At 45.4% G+C, this 18,193-nt stretch overlaps 1 protein-coding gene across 1 annotated transcript in view; it reads right to left on the bottom strand.

Moving 5' to 3' along the window:
* The window catches only part of LOC131273118 (kinesin-like protein KIF28P), a 137,945-nt gene that overhangs the window by 95,630 nt on the left and 24,122 nt on the right, over positions 1-18,193 (bottom strand). Inside the window, exons 4-6 of the mRNA XM_058275359.1 lie at positions 16,251-16,286; positions 2,423-2,647; positions 1,275-1,429 (exon numbers count right to left, since the gene is read on the bottom strand). Coding sequence (XP_058131342.1) covers positions 1,275-1,429; positions 2,423-2,647; positions 16,251-16,286 — 416 coding nt within the window. The remainder of the gene's footprint in view (positions 1-1,274; positions 1,430-2,422; positions 2,648-16,250; positions 16,287-18,193) is intronic.

The raw sequence follows: 18,193 nt of genomic DNA, 5'->3' as shown, positions 1-18,193 counted from the left end.
CTTGTACGTACCTTATGACTCAACAATTTCATTTCTATGTATATACCCAAAAGAAACTTACTATATCAATACCCAATGATTTGTACAAGAATTTTCATGGTAAGAGTGTTTGTAGTAGGAAAAAAATAAACAAAAACCCTGGAAACAAACTCAAATGCTGATTAGCAGGATAATGAATTAATGAATTGTGGCATATTCCCACAGTGAATAGTACCTGATAATGAAAAAGAGCTGGTAATTGCCGCATGAACCAGGGTGAATCTCATAGACACAGTGTTTGATGACCTGTGCTGTGTATAACAAGGACAGATTTTATTAATAATGCTGAGTCTAAAAGTAAGTCCCAGAAATTCTATTCCTGGGTTAATGCCCAAGACAAATGAGTTCTTATTTTCCCCAAAGTATAGGTACAAGAATGTTCATAGCAACTTTATTCATAATGGCTTAAACCTGGAAAAAACCTAAGTCCTATCTGTCAACAGGAGAATGGATAAACTGTGGTAAAATCCCCTCGGGCTACACTTCACGCAATGAAGAAGTGGCAATTGCTTCCTGCAACAACAAGGGCTCCTCCCGTAGACACAGCCCTTACTGAAAGAAGCCAAACGCAAGTGAGTGTCTACTGTGTGGTCCCAGGTTTTAAAGATCAAAAATGGGCAAAATTAATATAGGGTGATAAAGACCATGTTCTCTTGGTGGGAGTATCCACTGGGAGGGGATATGAGAAATGTTCTACAACTTGGAAATTTCGGAAATGTTCTACAACTTTATCTGGGTAGTAATTACATAGCTATATACATATATAGAAATCAACTAAGCTGAACATTTAAGATTTGTGTACTGACTGCAGAAAATTTATACCTTAATAAGGAAGTTTTCGAAGAGTCCCAGAAGACAATGTAGTATTTTGCCTTTTTTATAAAGTTCAAAAACGAGTGCTACTAAGCAATGTTATTGATATGTGATAAAATAAGAAAGGGTAAAGAAAAGACAGAGGGAAAGGAGGAAGCAAACGAGATAGTGGTATCCAAAGGAAGGAGAGGAGAGGAAAACCTCGGGCAGATGTAAGCTTTTGGCACTATACTTGCTCTTGGGTTGAGTGGTGTTTTCATTAATAATTTAAAATAAATTACTTAATTTAAAATAAAATCTATAAGAAAGCCAGGCATGAACTAAAGGTGACTGCATGTCGTGAACCAAAGATTATGATTAATGTATGCCTTTGTATGTGAGGTCATTTTTTATGGCACCAATGCTTGTCACTGGTTATTTACCTGATAACATTTCCTAAATTGGTTAAACTTAAGTTAACTCGTGATCCTTCCTTCAGTCTGTCCCCTTCGGATCCTGAAGATTTCTGCCTCTCGCTTCCTGCTAAATCCACCAAGTTAATACTGGACTGCTTGGTGAGGTCTCGGTCTAGGAAAACCTGTAGGAAAGAACCACAGGCCACGCTGTGAGGGGGCAGCAGGGAAAGCTGTGTCAGTATACAAAGCTCACGACGTTCACGGACATGATGAAAACAAGTGAAGAGCAGGTGCAAGTTTACAGAGTTCTTTAAAATGCATCATCTCACTTAAGTCTCCCAACATTCCTGCGAGAAAGGTAGTCCTCTCCTTGTACGGAAGAGGGAACTGCGATTCAGAAAGCCTGCTGTGTCCAGTCCCAGCGCTATCTAACAGAGGGGTCCAAAGCAGACGTCTGCTCCTCGTCCAGGTTTTCCCCTCCCGGTGTAGGCAGGATGACCTTCCCTCGTCACTCTCTATTTCTACTGCTGTGGCGGGGACAGTGGTGGTTGAGTCCCAGGCTGTGAATAATCATGTCTAAATCACACAGTGACACCATAGTAGCCACTCTAACATCCATCAGCAAGTATGGAAGAGAAATTGCGCTCTTGCTTATCAAAGACTCTAGTGAATGGCGAGTTACATGGATTGTGTGGTTTCAAAGGGCTCTCTTGGTCCTTCCAAGCACCTGCCAGGCCCTTCGTATCTGGGGGTCCCCTAGGGCCCTGGGTCCGAAAGCTGCTCATCACTCTGCTGGCGACGCGTGGAAGGGCTCCTAAGAGGATCCTCCCCGGTAGGCCAGTCACTCGCGCCTGCACGATCAGCACTTGATGCACAAGGGGTCAAGCTCGTTCCTCGGAGCGGCTGGAACGCAGCCTGAAGGCCCGCGCAGGCCCTTGGCATTGACTAGAACTCACCCCTCTCCACCGGCGGCGGAGGCCCCGGCCGGCCCGGTGAGGGGGGCGCAGGAGAGCAGGGCCCCCCCGCTCTCCTTTTCTGATGTGTTGAGTGTTGGAACCGGTGACCTCACCCACAGGTCCCATCTGGAAGGACCCGTGACCCACCGGCCCTGCCCAGGAACGCTTCCAGGGAGCACGCCTGCTGGGCAAGTAGGGGGACGGCCCCCCGAGCCTCGCCTGCTGGAGCCGCACGGTGACGACCACGTGGGAGCGGCTGCTGCGGGCGTTGGCGCTGGTGGCTGCGGTGGTCCTGGCCCTGGTCCCCTGCGCCAGCAGCCGCTCCACCTGCGCGTAGCTCTCACAGGGCACCGCCTGCAGGCCGTCCACGTAGAAGCCCCGCTGCTGGTCTTCCCTCACTTTTAGCCCCCCAGGTGTCCTGGCTCTCGACAGCAGGTCTCTCACCTGGGGAAGCAAGCGTGAAGAGTGTCAGTCTCAGCAAGGCAGGGGCTTTTGCACGCTGACTGCTCTGTCTCGACAGGATATATTAGGTGCTCAATAAGTACTTATTGTATAAACGCTGAATTTCTGGAGGTGTCAGATAATGTTACACTTTAGCTAAGTAAGCAGTAGGGCAAGGGCAGACAAGAAGACAGAGAGCCCTGTGAGAATGAACCAGAAGCATGATGCTTTTTAGAAGCAGAGTTTGTCCTTTTCAGATCCCTGGAGCTCTCTAGGAGACCGTGCACTCCTCCCGGGCAGCTGTGTCTTTCACTAGCATAGTTCCTGGCACACAGTAGGCTTGCAGCGAGTGCTCGCTGAGTGGGCGCTGTGACCGCCACGAGGCTAACTGCCTGACGCGCCGCGTCTCCGCAGCAGGGCAGTTCAGCGGTTAGCGCCCCTGTCTGGCTCTAAGGAGGTGCTTTGAGGCTCCTGTGCTGGAGACATTGTTCTCTTATCAACATAAACGTGCTTCCCGCAATCTTGATAACGTCTTTACTTGATTAGCAACTCTTACGTGGCTGACATAAAAGCAAATCATCCTAACCTTTTTCTGAATTATCAAAAATTCGGTATTACAGAGACCTGAACTCTTGCTTTACTGAGAATAGAAATAAAAATAACGAGAAGGCGGTAACGTTATTAACGCTCTGCCTGGTTGAACGATGTGGCCACAACCCCCTGGAAGTCTACGGCCAAGGGAAGCGCGCTCACCCCACAGCGTTGCTCCCCGGCCCAGCAGGAGCCAAGCGCGACCTCGGGTCTCACGGCTGGAGGTCCGGCCTCACCTGGACGGCGGCTGGAGGTGAAAGCCGTGTGGCCGCTCCTGCCCCGAAGGCCGCTGCCGGGGAAGCAGGCGAGGCTGGGGCCAGGGCAGCAGGCCGGCGACCGTCACCCCCACGGGAGCCCCAGAGCCCCAGGTGGCGCCTCCTCCAGGGAGCACTCAGGAAAGCTGGCCCCGGGGCCCGCGGCCTATGGACGCAAGGGGCGGCCTCCACCGTGGATGCGCCCCCAGCCCATCTGCTCCTCGGTTTTGGCTTCTTGACTTGGGGCAAAATCCCAGATGGAAGGAGGGACAGGGGGATGAGGACGGTGACTGCAAGACCCCCAGATCTGGGGCTCACGGGGGGGCCCTGCACAGCTGGTGAGCCTGCGCGAGGCTGGCCAGGAAAAGCGGGGGTCCCCAGGCGGCCCGCAAGCGGGGCCGGGCCCTCCCAGCCGCCCTTGGAGCTGGGCGGTGGCCAGGCAGGGCCCCCCCCGCCCCCGCAGGAAGCCGCAGGCCGGGGACCCCGCTGAGGGCCTGCCTCGGGCCCCGCTTTCCGCTCCGGCTCCTTCTAACCTCGTCTCCCGCGCCCCCCGCGTCCCCGCCCCACTCCCAGCTCCGCCGCAGAGGCCAGGCCCCGCGGCCCGCGGCCCCCACGCACCTGCCTCCTGCCTGGACACGGTCAGCGAGACCCCCGCGGTGCCCTCTTCGTACCCCCCCCCCCCCCCCCCGCCTTCCCGCGCAGCCTGGCTCCTGGGCGGACAGGCCACCAAACTGCGCGGCGCTGCTGGCCGGCCCCTCGCCTGTGCTGTGCCCTGCCCGCGGCACGGGCGCTGTCCCTTCCGCTCAGTTTCTCCATGGCAGGACATGTCCTCAGCGTCCACTACGCCTGGCACACGACAGGCGTTTGATAAACCCTGCACTGACCAGTGAAGTGGGAGTTAGGGTGTTCAGTTTTCCCGTTTTAGAGAAGCAAATCCAGGGAGTTTACATGAGAAGTGTTTCATAGGTGTCAGCAAAGCAGCCGCGACAAGAGGCGCTCCCTGCGCTCTTCTCCACGAGCGCTTGGGAAGAGGGGACCAAGGAACCCCCTAGGGCGGCGGACTTGGCCCAGTGGCTAGGGCGTCCGCCTACCACATGGGAGGTCCGCGGTTCAAGCCCCATGACCCGTGTGGAGCTGGCCCACGCGCAGTGCTGATGCGTGCAAGGAGTGCCCTGCCACGCAGGGGTGTCCCCCGCGTAGGGGAGCCCCACGCGCAAGGAGTGCTCCCCGTGAGGAGAGCCGCCCAGCGTGAAAGAAAGTGCAGCCTGCCCAGGAATGGCGCCACCCACACGGAGAGCTGATGCAACAAGATGACGCAACAAAAAGAAACACAGATTCCCGTGCCGCCAACAACAACAGAAGTGGACAAAGATAGATGCAGCAAACAGACACAGAGAACAGACAACCGGGGTTGGGGGAGAAGGGAGAGAAATAAATAAATAAATAAATCGTTTTTAAAAAAAGGAACCCCCTAACTTATTAGTACCCAAAAGAGGAGACACGCCGTCTCCCAGGCCAGGACCTGCAACAAGCAGGGCTCAGCGTGAGCTAACGGTCCTCCTTCCGCAGTAATGAGGGACTCAAGCATGATAAGAAACGAAATGGGTAGCTCCCCTTAATACGAAGCCAGAAACTCTGCTTAGCAGAGATTAAGCTCGGGCGGTGTGTGGGAGTGCAGAAAATGCAGGCTGTGGTCTCTTCCCTTAAGAACCTTGCAAACACGTTTGTCGATTTATCCATTCAGCCAACACCTAGGGCGCACCCACTCTAGACCAAACATTATGCTAAGCGCTGCAAATAGACAGGTGCTCACGGGGAACTCACTACCTGCCCTGCAGACACCTGTCTGTAAGGAGAACTTCACATGCCCGGCACCAACGGGGTCCTGCTGCGTGGCTCCAGCCGTGGTTGTCAGCTGGTGCCGACGCGCCCTCGGCCAGCCTGGCATCCCGGGTGGGAAAGCGCCGCCTCCAGGCTCTCCAGCACGGGCACAGCCGCGTGGGCCTCGGGTAGGGAGCGCCTCCTGGGCTTCCCGCAGGGCCGCGCGCCCCGGGCTGGCCTGGCTGGCGCCTTGCTCGGCGGGGCCCCTCCTGCTGGGGCTGTGGCAGCCGGGGGGACAGAGGCCTTGCCTTCCCGACCACTGGCCCCCGGGTTCCTGCCCGCTCCTGCCACCTGCGCCCCACCTGCTGCGCATGCAAAGGCCCCTGCGCTTACTCCTACGGCGACTTCCCAGACCGATGGCCAGCGCCCGCCTCAGCCCAGAGAGCAGCGGAGGGGACCGAGCCAGCCTTAGACGCCAGCAGGCCTGGGGCGAGACGTTTCCCTCGAGGCCAGCTTTCCCTCCATCCCCAGGACGCTGCCGAGCTCCAGTGAGCCAAGAGGGCGCTCCTCGGTGCTCCTCTCCCGGCCCTGGCTAAAGCTCCTGACACGCTTTTCCACCTGAACTGAGTCGTGGAGGAAGAGCAACGTTCACTGCAGAGGGAAGCGGGAAGCTGATGGTGGTGGAGAGTGTTGTCGCCACCCCCCTTTTTAGAGCTGAGCTTTCCATTTAAATAGCCCCCGTGTCAAATTGTTCTTGGGACAGACGGAAGTCGCAGTATGCATAACTTCTTATGCTGAGTAATTTATTTTGAAAACATCTAAGGATCTTATCTCCTACACATATTGTAGGGAAGACCGTGGTGAAATCAAATATTACTGTGGGTGCCCCTGCAGAATATTTATTTGCTTTCTTACTGACAGCAACTAGGACATTTTAAAACCACTGAGCAGGCTTTCAAATGTAAACACTTTCTCCCTTCACCGATCCTCGGCCAGCTCTGGTCTGGGTCACCGGTCAGTGGCCAGCGGACGAGTTGGGTCATTCTGGCCGTTTGTAGAGCAAGACGTTCTTTACAACCCGCTGTTCATACGCTGAGGAGGGAGAGCCGGGCGAGACCCCTGGAGGGCTAGCCTGGCCGAGCGGGGTTCTGTGTCCTCGCTTGAAACAGAGACTTGTCGTCAAAAGGAATTTAAAAAAAGAATTTCACAGTATAATGTGATAAGTGGAAAGGGAAAGATGAAAAATCACTTGCTAAATTTGCTAGGCACTTTGCTAGAAATTTAAATTTTAGAACACTTTAATATATGTGGAATTATTTAAAACACTTTATAAATTTATAAATGAGCAAACTGAGGTTCTGAGATTGAGTGATTTTCCGAAGTCACACAGTAGTAAAGGAGAGAGCTGGAGAGCCGTGCTCTTTCTAGTATTCAAGGAGCTGGCAGCTATGCCCCATGGGCCAAATCCGTTCTTCCTCTTGTTTGTTTGTTTTTAAGACAAGTGGAGGTTCACAGAATAACTATGCAGAAAATAGAATTCCTGTTTACCACTTCCCCCCACACACAGTTTACCCTATCATAAACACTTTGTTACAATTGATGTAACACTATTATAATTAAATTATTAGCTACAGTCCATAGTCTACATTAGGGTTCACTGTTTGTGTTGTACAGTTCTATGCTTGTTAAAAATATTTAAAATATTTTTATGCTAGTAACATAATATATCCTAATATTTCCCCTTTTTAATCCTTCAAATATATATTTTAATGCTGTTCATTACAATCACAATGTTGTAATACCTTCACCAACATCCATTACTAAGACTTTTCCATCGCCAGAAATCAAACTTCTATACCAATTAAACATTAACTCCCCATTCACTATCCAAACCTAGCAAGGTAACCTGTATTCTATTAATAGCTTCTAATCGCAGGAAGCAGACCTGGCCCAGTGGTTAGGGTGTCTGTCTACCACATGGGAGGTCCGCGGTTCAAACCCTGGGCCTCCTTGACCTGTGTGGAGCTGGCCCATGCGCAGTGCTGATGCGCACAAGGAGTACCGTGCCACGCAGGGGTGTCCCCGCGTAGGGGAGCCCCATGTGCAAGGAGTGCGCCCCGTAAGGAGAGCCGCCCAGCGCGAAAGAAAGTGCAGCCTGCCCAGGAATGGTGCCGCCCACACGGAGAGCTGACACAGCAAGATGATGCAACAAAAAGAGACACAGATTCCCGTGTCGCTGACAACAACAGAAGTGGACAAAAGAAGAACACGCAGCAAATAGACACAGAGAACAGACAACTGGGGTGGGGCGGGGTGGGGCGGGGAGGGACAGGGTGAGGGGGAAGAGGAGAGAAATAAATAAAAAATAAATCTTTAAAAAAAAAGTTTCTGATCATGAATTTGCCTATTCTAATTATGTCATATCGGTGAGAGCATACAATATTTGACATTTTTAACTGGATTATTTCACTCAGCATATCTTCAAGGATCATCCATGTTATTGCATATATCAAAACTTCATTCCTTTTTTCAGCTAAATAATTTTCCATTTTGTATATATCTCATATTTTGTTTATTCATCTGTTGATGGACATTGGGGTTGATTCCACCTTCTTATGAAGAAAACTGTTATGAAAATTGGTATACAAATATCTGTTTGAGTTCTTGCTTTCAATACTTTTGGGTATTCACCTAGAGGTAAGATTGCCGGGTTATGTGCTAAGTCTGTAATTAAGTTTCTGAGGAACTGCCCAACTGTTTTCCACAGCAGCTGCGCCATTTTACATCCTAACAAGTAGTGAACAAGTGTTCCTATTTCTCCACAAACTCCTTTACACTTACTTTTTCTCTATTTTTTAATCAGTAAAAGCCTTCTAGTGGGTGTGAAATGGTATCTCATGTGGTTTTAGTTTTCATTAGGGTCATTTATACAATATATCTTTGTCAAAACGTCTATTTGCCTCTTTTGACCATTTTTAAATTGGGTTAAATTGGGTCTTTTTGTTGTCAAACTGTAGTTCTTCATATATTATGGTTATTAAAATTTTATCTTTTCTCCAGTTTGTAGGTGTCTTATTATTTTCATGATGAGGTCCTTTGGTTCACAAAGGTTTTTAATTCTGGTGATTTTCCATTTATCTATTTTTTCTTTTGTTCTTCATGCTTTTGGTGTCAAGTCTAAAAAATCATTGCCTAACACAAGTTCCTTAAGATGCTTTTTTCAAAAGTTTTATGGTTTTGCTTCTTATATTTTAGGACTTTGACCCATTTTAAGTTACTTTTTGCAAATAGTGTGAGACAGGGGTCCACCTTCATTCTTTTGCCTATGGACACCAGTTTTCCTAGCACCGTTTGCTAAAGAGACTATTTCCCCATTGAGTGGATTTGGAGTCCTTGTCAAAAAACAATTAGCCAGGGAAATGGATGTGGCTCAAGTGATAGGGCTTCCGCCTACCATATGGGAGGACCCGGGTTCCATCCCTGGGACCTCCTGGTGAAAAAGAAGAAGAGAAAGCGTGCCCACGTGGCGAGTCAGTGCCCGCGGAAAACCAATATCCGTGTGGCAAGCTGAGTGCCCACACAGTGAGCCAAGGGAGTCAAGCAGCAAGATGATGATGCAACAAAAAAAGAGACGAAGGGGAAAGTCAAGGTGAAGCTCTGGAGAGACGGGGAACTGAGGTGGCACAATTGACAGGGAACATTTCTCCACATCAGGGGTTCCCAGAACCTAGAGGAGAAAAAATGAGAAGACAAAAAGAGAAATAGATACAGAAGCAAATGGACACAGATAGCAAGAACAGCAGGGTAGGAGGAGGGGAAGGGGGAAAATAAATAATCTTTTTTAAAAAAAAATCAATTAACCATAGATATCACTCAAACTTCCAGGAAGATAGTGGCACCGAGGCAAACAGAGCTCTTCTAAAAACAGCAAGTGGAAATATAGAAACTGTACCCCAAAACACTGCTCTGCAGGTTTGCAGAATAGGGGAGTGCTGTCCAGGAGGAAGCAAGAAGGAGAAGAAAAAAAAACTTGAGTAAAATTGTACCTGTAGCTACGAAACCCTCATCACACACCTGGACTGGCTGCCACTGATGCAGAGGAGGCCAGTGATTTTTCCTCCCTGGGAAAAGTGAGTGTGGGGCCAAGAGCCAAGAGTGGCTTCTGAAAATAACTTCTGGGAAGATGGCATTGGAAAATGGCAGAGCTCAACTCTCTCCCAAAAACAACAGAGGAAGGGCAAAAAGCTATCTGAAGGAGCTGCTTTGGGAATCTGCAGACCAGGAGAGTGCTGTGCATCCTCTAGTAGGGTGAGGGACAAAGATACAAAGAAGCTGAAATGAAAACCGTGAGTTACTAGCTGCCATGGCAACAACAGCCCCCATCCCCCAACCTCAAGGCTAACAGCCTGGATAAATACCCTGGCTCACTGCAGCCAACTGAGAGAAGGAAGGAGGGTGCAGTGGAGAGGGGAGAGTGGCTGCTCTTCAGTGCGCTTGGCCAGCAAAGCCCACTTCGAATCTCAGCTCTGCCAGACGAGAATCATGGGCAAGTGGAGGTTGAAAGAGAGACCTCAGGGAAACAGACTTGGCCCAGTGGTTAGGGCGTCCGTCTACCACATGGGAGGTCCACGGTTCAAACCCCGGGCCTCCTTGACCCGTGGTGAGCTGGCCCATGTGCGGTGCTGATGCGCACAGGGAGTGCCGCGCCACGCAGGGGTGTCCCCCGCATAGGGGAGCCCCACACGGAGGGAGTGCGCCCCATAAGGAGAGCCGCCCAGCGTGAAAGAAAGCTCAGCCTGCCCAGGAATGGCGCCGCACACACGGAGAGGTGACACAACAAGATGATGCAACAAAAGAGAGACACAGTTTCCCAGTGCTGCTGGATATTGCAAGCAGATGCAGAAGAATATACAGAGAGCAGACAACAAGGGGAGGCGGGGGGGGGGGGGGGGGGGAAGGGGAGAGAAATAAAATCTGAAAGAAAAAAAAAGACTTGATTAGAAATTTTACCAAAAAGGAAATACAAATGGCAAAAATCTCATGAAAAGATGTTCAACAAAAATCAGTCAACCATAAATGTGAAGGTGGATTTCTCAACTCCCAATTGATTCCATTGACAAATGTAGCTTTGCAATAACTTTTAAAATTAGAAAGTTGTGAACACCAACTTCATACTTCTTATTCAAGATGGTTTTGGCTATTCAGGGGGCCTGTATCTTCCAAATAAATGTGATTATAGGCTTTTCTATTTCTTCATAGTAAGCTGTTGGAATTTGATTGTGATTGCATTGCATCTATAAACCCCTTTAGGTAGAATTGACATCTTAATAATATTTGTCTTCCATATGTTCTTCAAACATGAACACTGAAGATCCATTTATTTAGGTTTTCTTTGATTTCTTTTAGCTATGTTTTGTGGTTTTCAATGTATAAATCCTTTACATCCTTGGATAAATTTATTCCAAGATATTGACTTATTTTAGTTGTTATTGTAAATGGAACTTCTTTCTTGATTCTCTCTTCAGATCGTTTACTACTACTGTATAGAAATACTACTGTTTTGAGTGTTTATCTTGCACCCCAGCACTTTGTGGAACTTATTAGCTCCAGTAGCTTTCCTGTAGACTTTTCAGCATTTTCTATATTTAGGAACATATTATCTCCATCCTTCCCAATTTGGGTGGCTTTAATTTCTTGCTCTTGCCTATTTTCTAGCTAAAATTTGAAGGACAGTATTAGGTGTCAATGGTGACAGTGGACATCTGGTCTTGGTCCAGTCTTAGAAGGAAATCTTTCTAGTGGAAGTTTCAGATATGCCTTTTATCATGTTGAGGAAGTTTCCTTCCATTCCTAGTTTTCTAAGTGTTTTTATCAAGAAGCAGTGCTGGATTTTGTCAAATGCCTTTTCTGCATTGATTGAAGCGATCATGTCGTTTTTTCCTTCATTCTGTTAATGTGGCGTATTATGTTAATTGATTCCCTTTATGTTGAACCACCCTTGCACACCTGAGATAAATCTCACTTAATTGGTATAGGTGGTATAGCATTCTTTTAATGTATTATTGGATTTGGCTTGCTAGTATTTTGTTGAGGATTTTGCATCCACATATATGAGATGTTAGTAATTTTTTTCTTGTAGCATATTTTTCTGGCTTTGGCAAACATGATGTTGGCTTCATAGAATGAATTAGAGAGTGTTCCCTCCTGTTCAATTTTTTTTTGAAGAGTTTAAGTAGGATTGGTGTTAATTCTTGGAATGTTTGGTAAAATTCCCCTGAGGATCCCTCTGATCCTGGACTTTTCTTTATTGTGAGGTTTTTGATACTCATTCAACCTCTTTGTTTGTAAGTGGTTTGTTGAGTTCTTCTGTTTCTCCCTGAGTCATTGTAAGTAGTTTGCATGTTTCTAGGAATTTGTCCATTTCTTCTAGGTTATCTAATTTATTGGCATACAATTATTCATCATATCCTCTTATAATCCCTTTGATTTCTGTGGGGCCAGTAGTAATGTCCCCCTTTTATTTCTTATTTTAATTACTCTTTTCTCTCCTTTTTTTCTTTTTCAGTCTAGCTAAAGATTAGCTTTGTTATTCATCTTTTCAAAGACCAAACTATTGGCCTTGATTCTTTCTCTCGTTTTTTTCTCTATTTCATTTATCTCCACTCTAATCTTTGTTCTTTCCTTCTTTTTTCTCACCTTTGGTTTAGTTTGCTCTTCTTTTTCTAGTTCCTCCAAGTACGAGGTTAGTCTCTGATTTGAGATCTTTCTTTTTCATAAATATTGGAAGTTATAACTATCCCTCTGAGCACTGTCTTTGCCACATCCCATAAGCTTTGGTGTGTTGTATTTCATTTTCATTCACCTCAAGACACTTCCTGATTTCCCTTGGTGTTACTTCTTTTATCTATTGGTTAAGAGTACATTGTTTATTTTCCATATATTTGTGAATTTGCCAGTTATCCCTCAATTACTAATTTATAGCTCACTCCATTGTGGTCAAAGAAGATACAATGTGTGGTTTCTGTATTTTTTAATTTATTGGGACTTGTTTTGTGGCCTAATGTATGGTCTATCCTAGTGAATTTTCCACATGCACTTGAGAAGAATGTTTGTTCTGCTCCTGTTATGTGAAGTGTTATATATAGTCTGTTAGATCTAGTTGGAATAGATTATTGTTCAAGCCTTATATTTCCTTATTTCTCTTCTGTCTAGGTGTTCTAATATTGAATGTGATATATTGAAGTCTCCTACTATTAATGCAGAATATCTTATTTCTCCCTTGAAATCTTTAATATTTGCTTCATATATTTTGGGAATTTTGTCATGAGGTACATATATATTCATGATTGTTATGTCTCCTTTTTCAGTTGACCCCTTCATTAATATGTAGTGACATTCTATGTTCCTCGTGAAAGTGTCTGACTTAAAGTCTATTTTATCTGACATTAGAGTATACCCCAGCTCTCTTTAGGTTACTATTTCTATAGTATATTTTCTCCATCCTTCACATTCAACCTACTTGTGTTCTGAATTTAAGGTGATTATTTTGTAAACAGCATATAGTTGTATCATGCTTTTTAATCCATTCTGCCAATCTCTGTGTTTTCACTGTAGAGTTTAATCTATTTACATTTAAGTAACTACTGATAATATAAGACTTCCTTCTGATATTTTGATATTTGGTCTTTGTAAATCTTATAAGTTTTTGTCCTTCAACTCTTCTGTTAATGCTTACTTTCCATATTTACTTGATTTTTGTATTATACCTTTTTGAGCACTTTCTCATTTCTTACTGTATATACATTTTTTCATATATTTTCTTTATGGTTACCATGGGGTTAAAATTTGACATCCTAAATATGTGACAACAATATTTGATTTGATGCCAACTTGACTTCAGTAACAAACACATACACTATTCCTATACCCAACCATTACCCCATCTTTTTGTTGTACTTGTTATAAGTTATATTTTTATATGCTGTATATCCAAACCATAGATTTATTATTACTTTTTATGCATTTGCATTTTAGGACCTGTCAAGAAGAGGATTTATAAATCAAAAAATATAATACATCAGCCCTGGCGTTTATAATTACCCTTAGGGCTACCTTTACTGGAACTCTGCATTTTTTATGCTTCTTCAATCTATTGTCTAATTTTCTTTCCTTTCAATCTGAAGAACTCCCTTTGGCATTACTTGTAGGGACAGTTCTAGTCATGATGAACACCTCAGTTTTTGTTTTTGAGAAAGTCTTAATCTCTTTTTTTTAAAGATTTATTTATTTTTTATTTCTCTCTCCTTCCCTGTTCCCCACGCCCCCCAGTTGTCTGCTCTCTGTGTCCATCCGCTGCGTGTTCTTCTGTGTCCACTTCTATTCTTGTCCAGTGGCACAGGGAATCTGTGTCTCTTTTTGTTGCGTCATCTTGCTGTGTCAGCTCTCCGTGTGTGCAGTGCCACTCCTGGGTGGGCTGCATTTTTTTCACAAGGGGCGGCTCTCCTTACGGGGCGCACTCCTTGCCCGTGGGGCTCCCCTACACAGGGGACACCCCCTGCGTGGCACGGACTCCTTGCATGCATCAGCACTGCACGTGGGCCAGCTCCACTTGAGTCAGGAGGCCCTGGGTTTGAACCCTGGACCTCCCATGTGGTAGGCAGATGCTCTATCCATTAAGCCAAATCTGCTTCCCTTAATCTCTTATTTTTGATAAACAGTCTCACTGGTTATAAAATTTTTGGTTGGCATTGTTTCTTTCAGCACTTTAGATATTTTTGTCTCACTGCCTACTTGCATCCACGGTTTCTGATGAGAAATGTGTAGTTTTTCTTTATTTGGACTCCCTTGTAGATAACACATGCTTTTCTCTTACAGCTTTCAGAACTCTCTCCCTGTCCTTGGCATTTGATAGCTTGGCTGCTATGTGTCTGGTTTGAGTTTATCCTATTTAGCTTTTTGATGTGCATATTCAAGTCTTTTGCTAAATTTGGGAGTTTTCTCCCACTATTTATTTGATTATTCTTTCTGCCCCTTGTACTCTCTCTTTTCCTTCTGGGACTTCCATAATGTGTATATTGGTACATTTGATGGAGTACAACAGGCATCGCATCTTAGATTCTGTTCAATTTTTCCATCCTTTTTTTTCTTTCTTTTTGAATCATTTCAATTGGCTTGTCTTTGAGTTCACTGACATTTTCTTCGGCTAGCCCCAATCTGTTGTTGAAATTCTCTAGGGAATTTTTCATTTCAGTTATTTGGTCTTGAACTACAATATTTCTGTTTGCCTCTTTTTAAAAATTTCTCTCTCTTTATGGAGATTCTCAATTCTCATAATGGTTTTCATTGTCTACCTGATATATTTTATTTCTTTCTCTGTTTTCCTTTAACTACTTAAGCATAATGAGGACCATCTTTTAAAGTCTTTGTCCAATATCCCAAGTCTAGTGTTATTTTTGATAGCTTCTGGATTTTTATCTTGTTTCTTTGTCTTGTAATCTTTTGTTGTACCCTGTATATTTTAATATTTCAATATGTTAACTCTTAGATTTAGTCCCTGAGCTGTTTCTTCCAAGTAATGACATGACAGAGATTTCCAGGAGTTCCAGAAGCTAAGTAAAAACACACCAAGACAAACAGCCCCTTTCAACGTCTTTGCAAATTGGCTCGGCATTGGTCGGTGCTCCCCTGTAGAGTTTAACTGTGCCACGAGGATCGCCAAGGCGAAGGTGAAGGGCAGTGTCCTTTCCTTCTTTCCTGCACTTGCATCTTGTCCTGCTCTTGTGCTTTTTAATGGCCTTAGGAACCCCCCACTTACAGTTTGAAGCTCCCTCTAGTTCCTATGAAATAGACTTTCTCCCCGCCTGGATGCTCAGGTCTTAAAGCAGGTAATCCTTTGCCCGGGGCCATTTTGACCTCGTTGTCTTTTCGCCGTGTTAGCTGTCTGAAGGCAAGTTCTAAGCACGGGGACCAGATTGCGTTTCCCCAGTTTGGTCTTCCAGCCTGCCACCCGACAGGCTGGCACCAACACCCAGGCACCCCGGAATGCACGTCGGGGTACTCGGCCCCCGCTGGCACCGGGTCGGGGATGTGCAGTGGGAGCACAGGCTGGCTCCAGTCCGCGCTGCGGAGGGACTGAGGGAGGGTCCAGCACGACTGCCACGACCTTCTTGCTTTTATAGCTTTGTTTCCTCGATTTGGCCCTCACCCAGTTACCACAGCTTTTTAACAGTTTTCTGGAATTTTGAGGAATACGGCTCTCTTGCTTCAAAATTTTTAAGAGTTGTTCCAAGATTCTGCAGGGTAACAGCACCCTGACACATCTTAAATAGTCGTCTTGGTGGACTGGAAGCCCCACTACCTGTTTTTGTATGCTCCTCACACTAAGAATGTTTTTTACCTTTTTATGTGGTTGAGGAAAAAAAAAATCAAAAGAAAAGTATCTTATACTTCATACATGAAAATTATATAAAATTCATGTTTTGGTATGCATAAGTAAGTTTTTATTAGAACATAGTCATGTTCATTCCTTTACGTGTGGTCTAAGGCTGCTTTTGTGCAACAGCGGCAGAGGTGAGGAGCTACCGACCAGGTGCCTCCAAAGCCTGAAGGATGTGCTGCCTGACCCTTCACAGAGGAAGCTTTACAACTAGCTGATGTTCGAGCTACACCTTGAAGTTTAGTGGCTTCTCTAAGGGTAGAGAGAGCAGGAAAGGTTCTCCAGACAGAGGAGGCACAGCTGTACGAGTGAATGACATGTCCTGGGAGTGAGGAATATTCTGTGTGGCTGAAGCACAGCATGTGTGGAGACAAGGGATAGAAAACAAAGCTAAGGAGGTGGGTAAAGGCTTTGTCTGTAGGATAGTTGATGGGAAGCCTTTGATGTTTATTAAGCTGTGGAGAGTCCCTCAGATTTATGCGTCAGAAAATATAACCATTGTTACCTGTTCATTGTAAATTTCCAGCATACTGAATGTAACCTGTATAGAGAAGAGCATAAAGTAAGTAAAATTCTCTTGCAACAATCATCTTTGGGGGGAAAAAAGGTAATATGTAAACAATACAAATGTCCAATGGGAAAAGTTAAGTATAGCAAAGCTCTTTTTCACATGTAATATGGGGTTCTCAAATAATTTTAATACTATAAAACAGGTATAAGTTGATATAAAATTGGAAACAGGATGCAGAGTAGAAGATATATGGACACATACACATATACACATACACTTAAGTGTGTGTGCGTCAGTCTCTATTGGGAACATAAAAGGGCTGCTATTTATTGTTTTCTCCTCAATACCAACATATGTAAAGAAAAACAATATTGGTCTTTACCCTACCATGCTTTTGGAGCATTGCTAGGCAAGCTAATACCTCCTAGGCAAGAGATTGGAGAAATCTTCTCTTGGGAATCTGAATAATTCTGGTATAAAGAAAAGACCTTAAGATATTGACCCATGAAAAATGTGGCTGGTCAGTTAGTCACTCCATGGTGAGTCTTGGCAGAGAGCTTCTAACTAGCTCCAGAGTGTCTAATTTTAAAAAATAAACAAATGGCCAAGGAGTAGCAGACAAGAATGCCTGCACTATGAAAGGAGGATCCAAACAAACAAGCAGTGAAAATGAACTCAGATAAAACATGAGGATGGGAAACGGACTTTGGCCCAGTGGTTAGGGCGTCCGTCTACCACATGGGAGGTCCGCGGTTCAAGCCCCGGGCCTCCTTGACCCGTGTGGAGCTGGCCCATGCACAGTGCTGATGCGCGCAAGGAGTGCCGTGCCACGCAAGGGTGTCCCCCGCGTGAGGGAGCCCCATGCGCAAGGAGTGCGCCCGTGAGGAAAGCTGCCCAGCGTGAAAAGAAAGAGCAGCCTGCCCAGGAATGGCGCCGCCCACACTTCCCGTGCCGCTGACGACAACAGAAGCGGACAAAGAAACAAGACGCAGCAAATAGACACCAAGAACAGACAACCAGGGGAGGGGGGGGGAATTAAATAAATAAATAAATCTTTAAAAAAAAAAAAAAATTCTTTAAAAAAAAAAAAAAAAAAAAAAAACATGAGGAGAGTAGAAGAAAAACATTTTTTTAAAAAACCCTCGAATTAATAGCCTCAGAGAGATAAAGGGTGGTTTCCACAAAAAAAGAGGATGCTATCAGAGGACAAATATATTTGAAAATTTAAACTTATAAATGACAGGACAAAATAAAAATTTTAAATAAGGGTTGTAAAATACAGCTCATAGAATCTTCTAGAAATGCAGAATAAAAAGATCAAAAACTGAAAAATAGGAAGTAAAAGATAATAAAATTAGAACATTGAATTACTAGGGGTTCCAGAAAGGAAAAACAGAAGAAAGAGAGGGAAGAATATTATAAAAGAAATGAGAAATGTTCCAAGAATTGGAGGGCAGGAATCTCCAGACTCTGAACGTGCAGCATGATGGATGAAACTTGCCCATACCAAGGCACATCGGAACAGCAGGGAGAGAGAGAAGAAAAGCTATCGGAGAGAAACTGAAGATCAGAAAAAAGGTCACATGCCAAGGACCTGGGACTCAGAATAGTAGCAGACTTCTCATCTGCAACATTGGAAGTTTGAAGATAATGCAATAATGTCTTCGCTGTGATTCTATTCCAGATTAACTTCAATAAACGTGGAGGTAAGAAGGTATTATCAGCTATGCAAGGATGCAAAAAATTTACCACTAATGTGCCTTTTCTGAGAACGTTGTAGCAAAGGAGAGAGTAAACCAAGAAAGGGAAATACATTGGCTCTAGGGGTCAGGGGAGCCAACAAAGGAGAATGCTGAAGTCAAGTTCCATTACGACAGTTTTGCAGTGGCCTGGAGGCTCAGAGCTGCAGGCTGCAGCAGGGAACGAAGACTTCTGCT

Source organism: Dasypus novemcinctus, chromosome 13 (genome assembly GCF_030445035.2).
Source record: "Dasypus novemcinctus isolate mDasNov1 chromosome 13, mDasNov1.1.hap2, whole genome shotgun sequence".
Classification (NCBI taxonomy): domain Eukaryota; kingdom Metazoa; phylum Chordata; class Mammalia; order Cingulata; family Dasypodidae; genus Dasypus; species Dasypus novemcinctus.
This window is presented reverse-complemented; position numbering and strand designations above follow the sequence as displayed.